Source organism: Aplidium turbinatum, chromosome 7, assembly GCF_918807975.1.
Source record: "Aplidium turbinatum chromosome 7, kaAplTurb1.1, whole genome shotgun sequence".
NCBI classification, from domain to species: Eukaryota; Metazoa; Chordata; class Ascidiacea; order Aplousobranchia; family Polyclinidae; genus Aplidium; species Aplidium turbinatum.
Genome location: NC_137478.1, coordinates 2,610,881 through 2,629,744, shown reverse-complemented (window position 1 = coordinate 2,629,744; position 18,864 = coordinate 2,610,881). Strand labels below are relative to the sequence as shown.

The 18,864-nt window shown below is 35.9% G+C and overlaps 1 protein-coding gene and 1 pseudogene across 1 annotated transcript; both read left to right on the top strand.

Annotated features, from left to right (window-relative positions):
• Positions 1-8,364: 8,364 nt before the first annotated feature.
• LOC145774365 (GTP-binding protein 1 pseudogene) lies at positions 8,365-13,751 on the top strand (annotated as a pseudogene).
• A 4-nt stretch (positions 13,752-13,755) lies between these two features.
• Positions 13,756-17,686, top strand: LOC145774367 (transmembrane emp24 domain-containing protein 1-like). Its single transcript, XM_082585598.1, has 4 exons — positions 13,756-13,968; positions 14,507-14,604; positions 14,964-15,168; positions 15,626-17,686. The coding sequence occupies exons 1-4, from the start codon at positions 13,801-13,803 to the stop codon at positions 15,842-15,844; spliced, it is 690 nt and encodes a 229-aa protein (XP_082441724.1). The 5' UTR covers positions 13,756-13,800; the 3' UTR covers positions 15,845-17,686.
• The last annotated feature ends 1,178 nt before the right edge of the window (positions 17,687-18,864 follow it).

The following is an 18,864-nucleotide window of genomic DNA, read 5'->3' as shown; positions in this document are numbered from 1 at the left end:
ACATAATTTCGGCACAATCGGGATACTGCAAGCAACACAAAGTCGCGATAAGAAGTAGATGCTTAGACTAATTTGACGTCTACTATCATTGAATCAATGCAAATAGGGTGATATTTTTATAAAAGATTCAATTCTCCTAGCTGGGCACGTGTCTAAGCACCGGCGAAGTAGGAAGTAACCCAAATAAAACATCCAGCAATAGTAAAAGTCTGGTGTAGTCCAAGAAAATTTTTTTTTTGTAGTCTTTTGGTCCTTACAAGCGCTCCTGTGGCCTCAGCATTTTTATTGCCAACGCTAATGCGTCATTCACGCATCTGCGTCGGCAATCACCTCGGCAAGTGCCGATTGCCCACGCTAATTTCGAAGACTGACTTTTCTGCATTTGCGTTATCACATATAATAAGACATTGGATCAACGTTTAAACACTAAGTCTACGTCTTGTATTTGATTGACAAAAAATCGTACAGTGGCGCAAGAAGCTTCTTTGCAATCACTGAAATCGATTTGAGCGCGTACAATTTTTTCTGACATTTTGACCGAATTGACTATATTTTTTTCGGACATTTTGCTAAAAAATCGGTCAATGACCGATAAAGGACCGAAAAAAAACCCAGACTAGGATATACCTAATTACCTTAATATGCCTATTTATTTATTGATATTATGAAGCAACTAAGCTTGTTTCTAAGTCCTATCTGGTTGAACCATAATTTACATTGTACAACCTTCTATTTCTTTGCCCCGATAGCTCAATTGGTTAGCGCGTCACTTCTGGAATGAAGAAACTTCAAGATGAATAGCGGCACTGGTTCGACTCTCGGGGTGTGCGCATAAGCAACGAACGTTAAGGACTGCTCTCCATTCAGCGGCATCTAATAGATGGAATAATTCCCCGGCAACAAAACTTCAACAATCGGAAACTTCACTCTGTCAATCTCAGTGACCGAGCCTGCGTCAGTGATTCAAAGCCTCTACAAGTATGCGAATCTGCCAGTTTAAGCTTTGCAAGAAGCTTTCCCAGTCCGAGGATAAAGATTCAATCAATCAATCTTGTTTGAAGAAGTATGGTACCGTACCGGCGTACCGTAGCCTAAAACTTGTTTTACAGTAATGGCCAAGTAATCATCAAAAACCTCTAAATACTGGTGTACAAAGGTTCAATTAGTAAAATGCCTTGAACAATATGAACAACAGCATTAACAAACAAACCCATTAAAAAATTTCTAATTACACAGTTATTCAAAAAAATGAGAAATTACGTTCAAAGTAAATATAAAATTTAAATGCACTTTGGACCTGCAAATTTCTCCCTATTTAGAGAGATATAAAACTGATTGCATTTTCATTGATTTAAATAAGCCCTCATAGACTGATCACAAGACATCTTACGTGGGTAGGGACTTTTCGTTGTCACACAGCAAGCTGAAATTTAGAAGCAAGGTGCAAGCGTCACTCTAACAATAAATGAATACCAACAAGTTCTTTGATGTCATTGGTCACGTGACGGGAGCATAAATCTTTTGTGACGAGGTTCGCATGTATGACGCAGTCAGTGAATCATTTTGATGACCTATGTTAATCACACCTTGAAAATCCTTCTCAATCACATAGTGGCATTTCTCAGTCGAATGAAGGTTATATCAAAAGCTTTGGTCACTAACGTAGCCTCTTTATATTTAATATGTTATTTTAATGTACTCCAAAATGGATTGATTGAATCTTTGTCTTCGGACTGAAGAACACTTCTTTGAGAATCCTTGCGGTTTCGCTGACTAACACAGAGGCTTTGAGCCACAGATCCAGGCCCGGTTACGGAGTTTGACACAGAGAAGTTTCCGTTGTTGAGGTGTTGTCTGTGAATTATTCCATCTACCATTTGAATTACCATTTCAACTTAATAACAATTTGCACTCAATATCAACCAGAAGCAACAATCACTTTTTCCTCCCCTACTTCTCCAAAAAACTGACTCAACAATCCATTCAGTTTAGTGGAGTTAAAGTGTGGAACAATCTCCCGAAAACCATCACCGAAACTGAAACCTTTTCAATATTTTGCAGTAACCTGAAAAAGCACTTGCGTTCTGAAAATCAACCTATGCTGTAACTCTTTAATTCTGACTGTGTTACTGATTGTTGCACCAAATCCTGGTATAGCATGCCTTGCCAAATGCCACTTTTGTAAATTTATCCTACAATATTACTATATTTACTACAAGCTTGCATCTAACTGTAACTACCCCCTAATTATTATAAGCTATTATGTTCGTTCAGAGAATGGATTGACTTTTTGTAAGATTATTGTTTAGGTTGGTTGGAAAAGATACTTGAAACAACTCAGACACTACTACATCCTTCATCGGCACTACCAAAGAGTCTCCACCTCTCATTAGCGATACCAAAAACAATCCATCCCTCACTGATGCTATAAAAGATGATTCAACTCTTATTGGCAATACCAAAAACACGCTGCTTTATATACCATCATGCTTCTTATGCTTTTACATGTGCAAGAAATTAATTTAAAAAACAAAGCTTTTTTAACTATTTTATCTTGATAATGAGCTGCCATATTGTGCATTTGTTCTGCAATCTATAGGCTACTTAATATCGTTGCTGCGAACACTTTATTTCTGTATAAAATCTGTAAATAATCCATGTTTTGATAGTCCATTACCTAATTACAATATGTGTGTGTTAGTTTGTTTTTGTGATGTTGTTAGGTTCAGTCGTGTTCTCATTGCTTTAAGAATTGGCGCTTCAATTGTTTCAGCAACGAGGAGGCGACTGATTCTTAACTAATTCATCTAGGCTACTTGTTTTCAGGGCCGGATTTAGCTGATGGGGGGCCCGGGGCACTTTAAGATTGGGGGGCCCCCGTGCAAAAAAATTTTTCAAGCCTTCGGCGCGAAGAACTATCTCTACGTCTACAGTAGTATCAGTCCAGTATTGCACAGCATTTTGCAGAAACTTTAAAGGTCAAAAGGAAAAAAGTAACACAAAATCACATTTTTTTCCACATAGGGGGGCCCTTCAAAAGTCGGGGGGCCCGGGGCAACTGCCCCCTCTGCCCCCCCCTAAATCCGGGCCTGCTTGTTTTACAGTATCAGGTTTGGTGGCCGTGCTTAACTATACTTATCGATGCAAATACCGCAATATTAGATCCTTTTATGCACGTCTTAAACCATTAAGGTTTTGCCACTTTTTCCTTTTGTTGGTTTTGTTACTGTATTACTTTTTTACAATATCATTTCTTTTTGCGTTCTGACAAAGAAAAATAAATTGAATTGAATTGAACCTAGCGCAGACATTCTCACCACGCAGCCGACACATAGCCTATATTTAACTAACTGCAGACAGGACGCCACTGTTCCGACCTTAAGGTCTTGGCCTATATTTATATTTTTTGTCAGCTTTCTAACATTTTTTTATCAGGCTACAATTTAGTCTAAAGTCGCCATCGGTAGTCTACACTTTACCACTGTGTCTGTCACAAATCTCACCAGCGCTTCTTTCGTCACTAACCGACACTTCAAGTCAAGTTATTTTGTTTCAATAGCGCCCATGGGCTGTGTCCAAGGGGGGTAAGGGGGGTGATCACCCCCCCACACTTATTGAAGAGGTTTAGAATGACTAAGACGATTTTAGCTTCTTCTTCTTCTAGCCCACTGTCTATAAATCACCCCCCCGAATTCTAAAAGTGGATAGAGCCCCTGATAGCGCCCTATATAATAAAACAACAAGTGAGTCAATAGTTATATCAATTTATTTGTTTTGATAGCGCCATGTAACAGAGTTTAAAAAACTCTCAAAAGCAATAGCCGACGTTGTGTACCGACAGCTCGACAGTTTATTGAGCGCCTGCCGTTAAAAACAGCAAGATCAAACTCGGTGACCGGGCTTGCGTCAGTGGTTCAAAACCTCCACAAGTATGCGAGACTTCCAGAGTTCCAGGATTATACTCTCAAAGAAGCTTTTTCAGTCCGGGCTCAAAAGATTCCCACAATCAATCAGTGGACCAAAATTAAATGTTGTTCGTGTTCGCAATTTCCACTCCAACCTTCAGCCAAGCATTTCGGTGACGTTGCTAATGGTTAGACGACATGCTTGAGTGAACATTTTAGACACTGAACTGAGCAGTGAAAGCCAAGAATGATTGTTCGTTGTGCAATCTCTTGTTTACAAATTTTTAGCCTGGGCTATCACATGAAAGTAAACCAAATTGCGCAAGGTTTGTACCTTAGCTGAAATTAGTATGACATATTTAACATTTCTGTTTGTCTGATGCAATGTTGCAATTTCCAAAGTATGGTATGTTTAGCTATTTTGAACCTTTTTTTTTCTCTTTTGGATGAAATCATTTATATAGGGGTATATCAGAAGAGTCAATAACTTGCAAGATTTTATTTTGACATCCTAAGTGTGGCATCACATATGTATCGTGATCACAAATTAGCAGTGTGGCAGCTTTTGTTGTGGTTTTGTGCTGTTACGTGCAATGTACTTATATGTGCAAGTTGTGCTGATTGTCGATTTTTAGTAGGTGATTTTTAGTAATTTTAGTAAGTTCATTTAGTAGGTGAATGCTGTGCATGAAAATGTTTTCCCCATGTTTTATGTGCTAGAGGAAGAGCAGTAGCCTGTATTAAGTTTTAGGGTGACTTGAAAATATGTAAACTTCAGATGTTTTTCAAAATGCCATTTTAATGTGAGATTCATTCTTCAAATAAAATTCCTGTTACTATAAGTATATTGATTTCTAAAGATGTTGTGATTAATTGCCTTTCCTAAGGGCACAACAAGCAAACTTGCCTACTTTTCTCCACACAACATTAGAAATGCAAGTCAAGCAGAGAAGCTAATGTCTTGTTGCTTTAACAACTGACTGCATTTAAGGTAAAAGATCGTATATAAGTCTGCCATGGGGTGCCACAAAATATTTTTTTCTTCATTTGGGTGCCGTAACCCTAAAAAGGTTAGGAATCATTGCGCTAAACACTAAACCCTGTGTTGACATAGCAAGATTTTTACATAAACTATCTGTCCAATGATAACTAATTCTATGTGTGAAGTAGTTATATTTTACACATGGAATTTATCTAAACCAAGCCACTTGAACTTGTGAATCAAATCTGCCAATGATGAATTTATTTTCCTTGTAGCAAGACTGGATATGAAAACAATTAAAAATTGTTTTTATGTTTATATATATTTAAAAACAATGGTCAATATAAGACATGAATGCAATATTCTGAAAATGTTCTGGAATTGAAAGCAAGATTGAAAATTACTCTTACTATTAAACAATAATTTGAAATGAACATTCTTATTTAACAAGTTTTGCCGTGAGATTTTATAACCTTTTGTGGTCCAAGTGCAATATGATTAAATGTAATTATGTAGCACAGCCCAACGTCATTCCTGGGATGATGTCTACACTCTACATATTACTGCTCAAATAAGTTCAAACACATCCTTGGCAAAGCTTATTTCAAAAAATAGATTTTTTTATTGATTTTAGATGCAATGACATTCTAAAGATCAAAACAAGATACGGTACATCAAGAAATAAAGTAAAAAAAGTGCTCAACAGTTTTTAAGAACATCTTGTTTTGATTACTTCTTTGTGATGTATGAACTTGGATTGCACTAACAAAACTTAGATGTTACTGAATAAATCCTTAACAGTATATATCATATCAACTTATTTTACCATGAATTCTCTCAAATGTGTGATATTCACCACCTGAGTAATTTTATAGCCGGTTCTCAGATTTAACAATGCCCATAAAAATGGGTAAATTGGCATGATCAATCGTTTTGTTTTGTCTTTATTGAGAAAATTTAAAAACAAAATACAATGAATATAAACAAACATACTAGAAGCAATGAAAGATCATGCGGTCATCAACTCAATTGCTCCCACTTAGATCAGCCTAAAATATGAAATATTACGTCAATTCTGTTATTAGTCTTAATTGGAAATAATTAAGTCAGGTAATGTTGGCATACTGCTGGTACCGGTGCTTCAATAGTTGTACTAACTGGAAAATGGCAATGAATATATATACCAGTGATTCTCAAACTGTGTGCCGCGGCACACTAGTGTGCTGCCACAGATTCTCAAGTGTGCCGCGAATCTTTTTGAAATTTTGGAAAAGAACTGTATAAATATTTAAAATAAGGCATTCAGACAAGCATGCGACTTAAAAGCGCTTTAACTCCTTCAATAGATGATAAATAAGCACATGTGACGATGAAACCAATTATGGCATTGCCGATACAGCAGGGTAATTACCACGTCACTATTGGGCTGCTATGTTATAGCTATTGCTATTGCTAACATTAGCCTACTTCCCACCATTTGGAAGCAATGAATCAAGCAATCTTTCTGCAGAAGAAGAACAGCTCATTGATTTACGAAACAACCCATTTTTTTAAGCGCTGTTTCCACAAAAAAACTTGAATGCGTTTTGGCTGTCTGCTTCCAAATTCTATTTCATGATCCGTGCAAAAGCAATCAAATTATATTGCCATTTGCATCTTCATGGCTATGTGAAGATGGCTTTTCTGTTTTGACTGAAATTAAAAGCTGTAAATGAGAGAGACTGCTTGAAATTGACGATGAAATTCGGGTATACGTTTGTCAACAATGCAACCTTGTTTCAGTCGAAGCTTATATATTGGTATAAACTGGCACATCCATCGCATTGACACATGAAAATAATTTTTTTTAAAGCAACTTTTCTTCTTTTGTAAGTCTGCCGCGTGCGTTTTATATTTTTTCTAATGTGCCACAAGCTGAAAAAGTTTGAGAACCACTGATATATACAGTAAAACTCGGTTAATCCGGATTCGATTTGACCGGCGATTCCATCCGGATTAGGCAAAGATCCGGATTAACCGATGACGGTTCTATCAAGCCTGACGTTACCTAGATAGAAGTGTATCGGTAATATTCACCGAAATTGAACGCATTAGTGTGGTCATCTGCCAATTCCGAGACGCGTGATCACCACATTAGCGACTCAGTGATAGAGTTCTTTTGAAATGCATGTAAAATGAATGCATTTGTAGACTCTGCGTCTAACGCAAGAACACACTGGCAAAAGTTACATCTTCAGACATGCGTGTCGGAATAATCTATAGTCACTCAAAACTTTTGAAAACAGTTACCAAAGACGAGTTTCTATGGAGAACTTACAAAAAATTACGTTTTACGTTACGTTTTAGCATAAAATAAATCATAAATCCGGATAAAGCGATAGAGAAAGCGTAACTTTTGTCCGGAATAGGCGAAGATCCGGATTAAATAATCCGGATAATCCAAAGCTGTTTCTCAAGAAAAAGATTACAAATCATTTGTACTTCCAGTTTTATCCGGATTAGGCGAAGATCCGGATTAACCAAATCCGGATTAACCGAGTTCTAGTGTAACTGATAATGTGAGAAAAAAAAATCAGACGTTTAACCAGCATCAAGCCAAGCAGGGGTTACAATACACATTACCACCACCCTTACCCTGCAATACCTTGAACTCTTTAATTCATGCTGAACTCAATTTCTATAGAAAGTAACTTTTGTAACATTAAAAATCGATATTTTATAATTTAAAACAATGAAAACTATCAATACTACAAAAAAGTGCTCAATGCTAAGCAAAAAAGCAAAGCAGAGCAAATTAAATCAAATATAGTTATTACTATCTGAAGCCTTTACAAATTGTTTCACCTAACGGATCATCAGAAGGTCTTTTGAATAAGACCTTCTGATGATCCGTTAGGTGAAACAATTTGTAAAGGCTTCAGATAGTAATAACTATATTTGATTTTATTTTATAATTCATATATACATATTATAAAGATTTTGTTTGCCTTTTGTGGTAATTTTTTTTGGCAATTGTTTTGCAAACAGCACAATTTAGATTTGTTAAAAAGTTTAATTTTTTAATTTATTTTACCTATAATGTGATGATACATTACTGTGGTAATAAAAATGGACTGGTGATACATCAAAATCAGTTACTGCTCACTACAAACCTTAGCAGCCTGTTTTACCTTATTAGGATCATCACAAGGAACTTATTCAAATAGAATTGATGTAGGACTGATGATATAAAGTTGGACATGTTGACACTTTGTTTATAAGATCCAGATGTTTTTGCTTTAGTTAAGAAATCAAAATATGTATCAAGTAAATGAAAGCAGTAGAATGCGTTAGATTTAGGCTTTGGTTTGGTAATGGAAAGCATTGCTTTCTCTTAATCTACATGTTCTTTAGATTAATAATGAGGTAACATATTATAGGATTTGTGTAGTTTAATTCTGCATACCACCAAGGAGGAGAACAACTGGTTTTTAACAAAGATGATTTGATAAATAACGTTTGAATATAAAATGTAATGATGTCTACAAAAGTGAAAGCAAATTTTATCAATCGTCCTTCTAGTGGATCTCAATCAACAAGCACGACGGACAATTTCAGAAACAAAATGCAACATCAAGTTGTCCCCAATCTATTTGCTCCCGATGATCATGATTTAGCGGATGACTTAGTGGAGCAGACTTTGTTTTCAAAAACAAATCTTGTTAGCCCTGGTGATGATGAATATGATATGCTCATGCAACGACTTCGTCAACGAATAACAGAAAATCATGGAGAATGTATTTACACAATAGGAGAGTCTGATGTTGATATTGAAAGTGGGATTTCAGAAGATGAGCTTCTGGCATCAAGGGCAACGCTGCAAAGCTTAGTTCAAGCAATTGATTGTGAATGCACATTTCTACGAGAACGTTCTGCTGAAAAGGGAAAAATTGAAGAGTTTCTGATTCGAAAAATTTATGATGAGAGCGATTTTTTAGAAGTTAAAGTAGCTGTAGTTGGAAATGTTGATGCTGGAAAATCTACACTTCTTGGAGTTTTAACGCACTGTGAGCTGGACAATGGACGAGGTTACTCAAGACAAAAGCTATTTCGTCACAAGCATGAGCTTGAAACTGGGAGAACTAGTAGTATTGGCAACGAAATATTAGGTTTCAGCAGCAATGGTGCAGTTGTTAACCAGCCTAATACTCATGGCAGTCACATTGATTGGAATTCTATTTGCCAACAATCATCAAAAATTATCACTTTTGTAGATTTGGCTGGTCATGAAAAGTATTTGAAGACCACAGTATTTGGAATGACAGGTCACATTCCTGACTTCTGCATGTTAATGATCGGAAGCAATGCTGGGATTATTGGAACAACCAAAGAACATTTAGGGTTGGCTTTAGCTCTTAATGTTCCTGTGTTTGTAGTCATTACAAAAATTGACATGTGTCCTCCAAATATTCTTCAGGAGACCTTAAAGCTTTTAATAAAGATCTTAAAGTCCCCTGGATGTCGTAAAATACCTGTTCTTGTGTCTAATAAAGACGATGTTATTGTCACTGCCACAAACTTCACTTCAGAGAGAGTCTGTCCTATCTTTCAAATCAGTAACGTCACTGGTGAGAACATTGATTTGCTGAAGATGTTTCTAAATCTGTTGAGTTGCAGGACAAAGTTTAATGACAAAGAATTACCTGAGTTTCTGATTGATGACACATTTTCTGTTCCTGGTGTTGGGACTGTGGTGTCAGGTACTGTGATGAAAGGAGTTATTTGTGCTGGTGAGAGTCTGCTACTTGGACCTGACCTTTTGGGAAAATTTGAACCAGTTCTAATAAAAAGTATTCATCGAAAGCGAATGACAGTACAAGATGTGAGGGCGGGGCAAACTGCAGCTTTTGCATTGAAGAAAGTAAAACGTTCTAACATCCGCTTAGGCATGGTGATGGTTCATCTTAAATGCAACCCAAAAGCAGTCTGGGAATACAAAGGAGAAGTATTGGTTCTTCATCATCCAACCACTATAAGTAAGAAATACCAAGCAATGGTTCACTGTGGAAGCATACGACAAACTGCCACTATTAAGCATATGACAAAGGAACACTTACGGACTGGGGACAAAGCTGTTGTTCATTTTCGATTTTTGAAAAGTCCTGAGTATTTGAAGCAAGGAACGAAATTTGTATTCCGTGAAGGTAGAACGAAAGCAGTTGGCACTATCACTGAGCTTATTGAAGACGCTCGCGCTTACCAAACCCATCTGAGAGTGGCTCGTTCATTGAAATCACACAATCAAGCAACAAAACAAAAGAGAGCAACTAAAGATGACCCCATGCCATCTGGGACTCGTCGAGGTGGAAGACGTCGAACCAACAAAACTTTCAACTTTGTTGCAGCTGATGAAGACCCATCACTGCTGCAATGATAATTGCAAAATTACAATTGAATGGCTTTGTGCTGTACTTTCTTTATTTTTGGCTTTGTGCAAACGTCTGGAATATTTTCAATGTTATGTTTGCATTTTTATATATATACATTTAAAATTTAAAGTTTTACTTACTGCATATCCCTCTTCAAAAAAGTTTATTTTCAAAATTAGCTTCCCTAAAAACAGTTGAAGTGATGAGGAAAATAAAATTGAGAATATTTTGTTGTCACATTTATAGCAAGTTTTTATCCATATATATGTATGTTGATATGACGAAATATATATCATACTAGTTTTTACTTATATTATGTAGTTTTTTCAGTATTTTCATAAAAGGTCATGCATATAAAAACCGTGTATAGGCTAAGACATTGTGTATACCGTATACCAGTTTTTTATTAATTTTATTGGTAAACATTTAAAGTATAATACTGGTTTCAATCTTTATAATGTGTATATGTAGATTTGTTTTGTTCGCATCTGTTATTTATTGCCCCACAATTTGTTATCTTTTGTGGTTTAGTGAGAATGTTTGGCCAATCATTCAGGAAGGTTCAGATTAAACCCAGGTTTAGTTTCATTCAAATGCAGTTATAGCGCTCAAAGTAAATTTTGAGAGATCATACTTTCTGATAAAAAGTTTTAATTGTTTCAATACACCTTGAAAAAAATAAAAAATAAACTGTGCTGGAGGTTCTGTATAAACAATAGTAGACATAAAATTGGGCAGCAATATATTTGGCAACTTTCAATTAAATCTGTTAAAAATGCTAGACATTTTAAACCAAAACTTAAGTTGTCAATTGATGATGCAAATGTTAGGTCTGAATGCTCTAGCAAAACCTTTTTTAAGAATCAATATCTATTAAGAAATTTTCTAATGAGATTTTATACAATGAAAATGACTTATTTTGCACAAGATGTGCTTGTTCCTTGCGCAGCTTTTGGTTACTGATATGAGTAAACAGTTCAGTTTGTCTTTGTTGGCGAGAAAGCGAATGTACAAGCACAAAAGGCAAATAGTTCAAACAATAAGTATTAAGCATAGCAGCATAACGTAGCAGTTTAATTTTTCTCCATATTTACATCATAGAAAAAACTTTTTCTGGCGTTTTCATGTTAAATGCATAAAATATTCCACCAAAGTTTATTTATTGCAGAAATATGCAATCCAAAACATTACTTAGAACCTGAGTGATCTCATGTGAGGGGGTAGTCATACCTTAAGAGGTAATGCTGTTTGTGTTTACTGACAATTACTGCAAACAATATCTTGATTACTCATACATGCTAGCCACCTCATATACCAGAAGCATTTGCTCATTGGTACCAATATGCCACAATGCTGGTGATGAAAGGAAAATGCCACAGTTATTCTAGAACTACTATCTTGTCATACCTCTATGTCAATTCCAATAGTTGCAAATGTATGTATGTTAGCTAGAGTCACAGCCATAGCTATATAGTATTTGCACAGATGATAAGCAAAACGTGCAAACAATGAAAAAACTGCAATAACATTATTTTTTATCATAGGTACAGTGCCAGTGAAATTCATTCTAACATTTGGTTCTGTTTTGACTTAGTGGTCCAAACCAACTGTTTACTGTTAGACCTGGTCATCTTCCAATACACTAGCCTATTGGTTGAAATCATTTGCTCATAAACATTTTGGAGTTACATGCATTAATGGCAGATCTTGCAAGCAACCGATTAAGTCGTATGTTTAGTTAATCGATAATCAGTTTGTACAAAATTCTTCAGTGGATCAGTAACGGGGATTCTAAGCAGATTATTATTGGTAAATAACAAATTTTTCGCGAAATACGTTGCTCGATTAGCAGATTTGCTTAATCAGCAAATAACATACTGTTAATGCATCAAACACTAATATATGATATACTGCATCATACTTATTGTATCTTCTCATACAAACTCAGTTATGCTTTTCTGTATGTTTGGAATTCATGATGAGCAATAGTTTTTTAAGGTGTTAGCTCAAGTATGTGGCTGTAATGGTAGGTTGAGTTGTGCTTTGTGATACCTCATGGGACTGGTGCGTTTTGTTGGTGAATGCTGTGGACTTGGTGTTACACAGCCAGTCAACTTGTTTTTCTTGGTGATGAGATCAAGTCTGTCATCAAATTAGTTATTTTTTCTGTGAGGAAGCTGTTTTATCAAGAGTAGTTCTTCTGCTTGATAACACATCTGCTGAGTTTGAGAAAGATATCAAGAAAAAAACAGTAAGAAAGCAAAAGAATTGTAAGACCACTTACAAAAATTATTTATTTATTCATAACTCCCTTACAGTATAGATATATTTTACTTATAGTTAATTATGTGTATTTGTTTTCTGAGAAAAAGTATCTAGGCTATGCATTTTGAATTGTATAATATATATTGTCAAACATTTTTGAAAACGCTTAGTCAATTTTTTTTAAGTCGTGTTTGTATCGTGTGATTTGGCACTTCAACATTATATTTCTATTCAGGTTTGAAACTGCAAAAATACACAAGTGCTTTTGAATCCTTTAACTTTTGAAGTTCTTTTACAATATATTTTTTGTTTGAATATTTATGTCATGATTCTTCTTTGCTGTTCTTTATGGTTGTGTGATCATGAGGGCAACCGAAAATATGTCAAAATTGTTCTATGTTATTTTTGCAGAGAAACTTCCAAAAAACTTTATTTTATAAAAAATATAACAGCATTTACATTTTATTACTTCATAATGAAGTTGAACATTTTGCATAGGTCAATTATTTAGATTTCACATTATCAAAAGACTTCATTTCCGATCGTGTTTCTTTGTGAGGTAACAATCGATCTTTCACATGTCTCCATGATCACAACTTTAACACAGAAATTGTTTGAAAATGCATGATGTAGTATTTTAAAAAATAAACAAATGTAATGTCATTTTTTTGTAAACTGCTTGATTTGGTTACATATTTTACTAGAAAGTAAACAACGTTTTAATTTTGTTTGAGTTGTCGTATCGGGAAGTCACAATAAAAATGGCCCTAGTGATCACATTGGTTTTGCTTATAAAAGACCAGCATTTTAATTGTCAGATGAGCAAAGGACCTTCAATTTCACCCTTAAAAACTAAGAAGTGGTAGGCTTAATATTCAAAAAGAGGATTGGATTATTTAAAGATATCTCTCTCTTTAAAGTTCTTGTCACTCTTGTATTATGACACAATAGCTAATCTAAGCATGTCACCACATTGTTATGTTATAGCTATCCTTTCAGTGGTGACAGTGACCTCCGTGGCAAGGAGAACATTTTTGTTTGGTTTTGCGTTGCATAGAGTTGGTGTATGTTCCTTAGTGCATGGATGTTCTGTGTTTGTTTCTGGCAGGCTACATTATTTTTTCTCTCACTTTAATATTCTTTTGTGTGCTACAAATTTTACGGTACCGTGCTGTGTTTTTGTGATTTCAGTGGCCCTTACTTTGATCAATGTACATTAGTTAATTTATTTATTTAGAAAATGCAATATTTCTGCGTTCGACTGAGTATACTGGCAGTAGCTGTCAGTGTGTTATCTTATGCAAACGCCTACCGGGATAATGATCTAACAGTTGAGGTTCCAGCTGGGAGAAAAGAGTGTTTTTACCAACCAGCACAATCGGGCCATTCACTGGAGATCGAATATCAGGTTAATGAACAAACTTCTCTTTGTAAGATTTTATGCTATTAATATTATTAGTATCGGTTAATATTAGTAGTGAATAGTTAATAAAGAACAAAACTTGTTAACTTGCAAATTTTAAGACTTTACACACATTCATTTTTATAATTTTTGAAGCAATTTTTTTTAAAAGTAGGCTGCAACTTTATGGGATGTGATTGCCAATGTCCACATTTTAGTGATAGCTCTGCTGCAGTTGCTTGCACCAGTACATGCTATTGCTCACCTGACTACCCAGTAGATTGCTGTTTTGGTCTCCATTGCCTCCACACAGAAACGTCAGACAAGCTTGAGCTTCTTACTGGCTAAGAATATACTTGTAAATGATGAATGAAGTTTAAACTAACAACTTGGGTTGAAAGTATCTTGCTATTAAAATGTACTTCATTTTTTTAAGAAATAATTGCCACAATAGAACAAATTTAAAAATAGTAGTTGAGAGCATTTATTCAAGCCACATAGTGATAAGTGAAGCTAAACGCAACAAGCTTTATCAAACTTTCAGGTGATTGACGGAGGTGATCTGGATATTGACTTCAGGGTCAGCGGACCGAAAGGAAACCCCATTGTGACCGAATATCGCCAGACTGATGGCATGCACACGTGAGGAGTTACAGTACATAAGTGTGTTAGTGTGGCTTAAATGCTGGCGTGTTTGAGCGGGGTTTTAGCTACCTAAAACCGCGGCCTGATGCATCTCACTTTGCTAATTGGGTTAACTGTTTGGTTACAATTTCTAAAAAGTCTTATTTTCTCATCTTTTATTGCTTCTTAAGGGGGACATACCGGAGGAATATAAACATCACCAGGCATTGAAAATAGAAAACGTAATATCTAAGAACTCCAATCATAGTCAGCAAAAAAAATTGCATCATTAGCCGCGTTTTCAGGCAGCCATGAGAAACCTATATGGAAGATAGTAAAAGTTGCTTCATGAGTTATTATTGTCCTCCTATCTCTAGAGTTGATCCTACGGAGGAAGGAGACTATGAGATCTGTTTTGACAACATCTACAGTCGGTTCACCAAGAAGAGCGTGTTCTTTGAGCTGATCTTGGATAATAATGAGGGAGGCGATGATTTGGATGACGTGGATGGAAACTGGAAGAAGTTTACATCCCCGGACGAGATTTACGGGGATCAAGTTGCCACATTGGAAGCTGCTGGAGTAAGAAGTTGTTAATATTTGAGAAGATATTGCATTTTGTTCAGTGCGCAAAATAGAACTGTCTTAAATTCCTAAATCATCATATGCGTTTCTGTTTGCATTCACGTCCCAATATATTTTCTATGATCTTAGATTTAACCAGTTGCATGTGTTTGCATCTTATGCTTATGTTTGGTATCTATGCATTTTATATTTTAATTTATCGATAATGGGGGTAATATCCCAACAGGTCTAACAGTAAACCATTGGCTCTGGAGGTTCGCTACACAGCAAAAATTGAATTTGCATGGAGGATTTTTATATCATTGAAATACCGACCGAATTTCGTATTTCTTTAGTTACAAAAAGGCTTTGTTTTACCAAGGTAGCCTAACAATTATTTTGTGAATATAACTATCTTTGTTGTGGCCCAGGCACATATTTCAGGTGGTGTTTCATGACTCTATTTTGCCATCAGGACACTATTAATGTGATAAAGACGTCCATGGCCAAGTCCATCCAGACCCAAGGCCTGCTTCGAGCGTTCGAGGCCAAAGATAGGAATGTGGTTGAGAGGAATTACATGAGGATTAACTTCTGGTCGATAACGAACATCTTCGTGATGCTTGTTGTGGTGGGACTACAGGTCTACATGGTACGGAACATGTTCTCAGATAAGAGGAAAGTCCGTACATAGTTAGGAAGATCTGTTCTGATTTTGCATGCATTCTTTTGTAGTGTTGATAGATAAGGATGAATTTGTTCAACTCAAGTAATCTTAGAAAGTTAGTTTAGTAAAGAAGTTCAAACTTCCATTGCAGTCAGAACTTTACTGAAATTAAAACATAATTTGTATTTTACGTCAGACGGCAGTGATTGTTTGCCAAAGATATTGTTACCTAATAATGCTGTTGTTTTAAAACTTGCATTACACAAACTTGTAAACACCCATTCCATTTCATTACCGTACTATAGCAATGAAATCATGATATGCAGTTTCTACCTTTGTTGCAAGTCAATTAACAAATAATATTCCGCAAGTACAAAATAATCAATCGATTTTTACATTGATTCAACGTCTGCAGATGTTGAATCAATGCACAAAGCGACTGATTTTCTGTTTGGGTATTCACTTATATATTTCTAGACCTAGTAATAAATTGTTATTCATTGAGTGTGTTCAAAACAAAATTTTTATTTCTAAATAATTTTGTTGGAAGCCAACCTTCACTGTTTATTAGCAAGATATTCACTTTTTTGATAAAAACAGCCACGCGTTCTTGTGTTATGCAGTTTCTGTTTTTTCACATTGTCGCCAACCGCGACGATAGAGAATCGCTGGGTAGAAGCAAATTGTCACGTCAGCAACTGGTATGTGACGTCACAAGCACATACTGCTCAACGTCTTGTAATAAAGCTTATGAGGAAAGTATGAAGCCGTTTTTATTGATGTGAAGTCATCTTACTTTCAAAATGTTTATGAACACGATCCACTTTTCATTGTAATGTTTTCTAACAGGCCTATTTATTATGAACGTGTAGATAAATTGTGCCATTTCTTTGACTGCGTTTGTATCAGGACTTGTTTAATTTTGCATCGAAGTTATGTGAGATCATTGAGTTACGGGCGTTGAATCAATGTAAAAATGACGGATGTTGTCGGAAAGCGAATTTTATATTTCACGTTCAGCAGCAATTATCCGAGCTATAAAATCAGCCATTTTTTACATTGATTCAACATCTCATGTAAAGGACGATTGATTTGCTGGTCGGAGCTGGCACGTTTGTGTAGCTTTAACGTCACCAGATGACGTCACCTTGCATGATGACGTCACCAGATGATAGCTTTTTATCATCTTGCATTCCAAATGATGATCAAAAGTGTGCAAAACTTAATTTTCTTCTGGATCTGGAGTGCTCGTTGCCTAAGTATTGCTTCCGTTTGCACAACGTTAAATTACCACTTCACTTTTATTTCCGTTGTTTGTTATTTTCAAGACAGGAAAAGTACCTGTACACCAGCCACATCACACGATAGACCAGCACGCCATTGAATTACTAATGACATCAAAATGTTACACAATCACATGCATGGATGCTTGCCATGGATCATTGTCAATATCAACCGTTCACCACCAAACTTGGATTGTCTGCATTTCCATCAGGTGTTTCTTTTGTCTGACGTTGAACTGATAGCGTGCGGAGGAAGTGCCAAGCGACTTGTTTGTGTTTGTTTTACTCGCCAAGGGTTTATGATATATCCGGAAATGACGTGTCTTCATCCAAGTATCGTTATTTTGTTCAGGGTTTACGTCGTGATTTCTGCAATGTGCAAATCTGCTTGAATCAAGCCTCTGCTTTCACAGCACTTTTGTAAGGGGGGGCATTCCTGTATTTCTTTAGATCAACGCTTGTTTGCTCCAGACTGCAGTTGCCAGGTTTTATGTACATTGTGGATTCAAAACGTAGCCATTTTGTTTAATTGCTATAAATTAATGTTGATTGATGTTTTCAACAATATAGACCACGTTGCAAAATATTTCAACGTGAGTGGCTCTGAAATTGACAGGCATTTGTTTGTCGCAAGACGTTTTAAATGGTTCACACAACCTTAAATTATCTTGATATGATCAGCTGTTTCTCAAATAATGTTATAAATAACATGTGATAAGTTAATTCTAAAATGTATTTTAAAAAGCCGAAATGCAGGTAATGCAATATTTTATGATGTATTATTAATCTATGATATTGTAAGTTGTTAGGAAGATCTAATGGCGCAGTCAATTGAAATGCGTTCTTGATCAAAAGCAAAAAAAGTATTAATGTGTTGAGAATTACAAGATTCAGAAGAAAAAAAACAAAATTTTTCTTGAACATTTCAACATAAAATTCAAACAACTAAATTTATGATCTACTGTGGAAAGCGGTCACACTTGTAAGTTTGAAAAATCCGTTTTATATGGTCAACTCATTAGCAAAGTAAACAACAGCATATGGCAGCTCTGCTATAAATCTGTAAACAACCTGCCGCAAACTTTCCGTAAATGATTTGGGTGGGTTGCTTGACGATGACTTCAGCTTTTATTATGTTTTTGGTGAGCTTTACGCAGTTTTTATAACTGCTGCTACCCAAACTCGATTAAAATCGTCAAAGAAAAAGGTGCAATGTCCCTCATCCCATGCGTATCCCGCCAGCTGTAGCCTATCCATCGCAGATAACCTATGTCTTTTCTCGGCGCTTTATAAAGCACACAGTGCGAGCCGTATAGAGGAGCAGCCAGTACCTTGCCCTAAATCTACACCTTCGCTGAGCATAAAGCAGAAAGATGTGGATTCAAGACTGACACTTTTAAAAAATCTTTGGTCTGACCCGACAGGGTACCGAACCAATATCTACCGATTCAAAGACGGACAGATGTAGATTCCAAATAAGCTCTTATTCCATGAATATCACTTCCAAATGATGACTACGACAGGTTATATCAAAGCAAACTCACAAATTGAACTAAAAGACGATGATATCATTACTGTAGAGATAATACATTGCAATAAACCACGTGACATCATAAAAAGGTAAAATCAATGTGATGCAAAATAATCAAGTCGTAAATCAAGGTTGCGCCATGTAGTGGGGTGATGTCATAGGAGGATGTAGGCTGGTTGTTCGTTTGGTGTCGTGATGTGGCAAGACAATACCCCACAAGCAATCGCTGAGTA

Coding starts and splice junctions, on each gene's coding strand:
- LOC145774367 (XM_082585598.1), top strand. CDS start 13,801: ATGCAATATTTCTGCGTTCGACTGAGTATACTGGCAGTAGCTGTCAGT. Junction 13,969..14,506: donor CACTGGAGATCGAATATCAG/GTTAATGAACAA, acceptor TCAAACTTTCAG/GTGATTGACGGAGGTGATCT. Junction 15,169..15,625: donor CCACATTGGAAGCTGCTGGA/GTAAGAAGTTGT, acceptor TTTTGCCATCAG/GACACTATTAATGTGATAAA.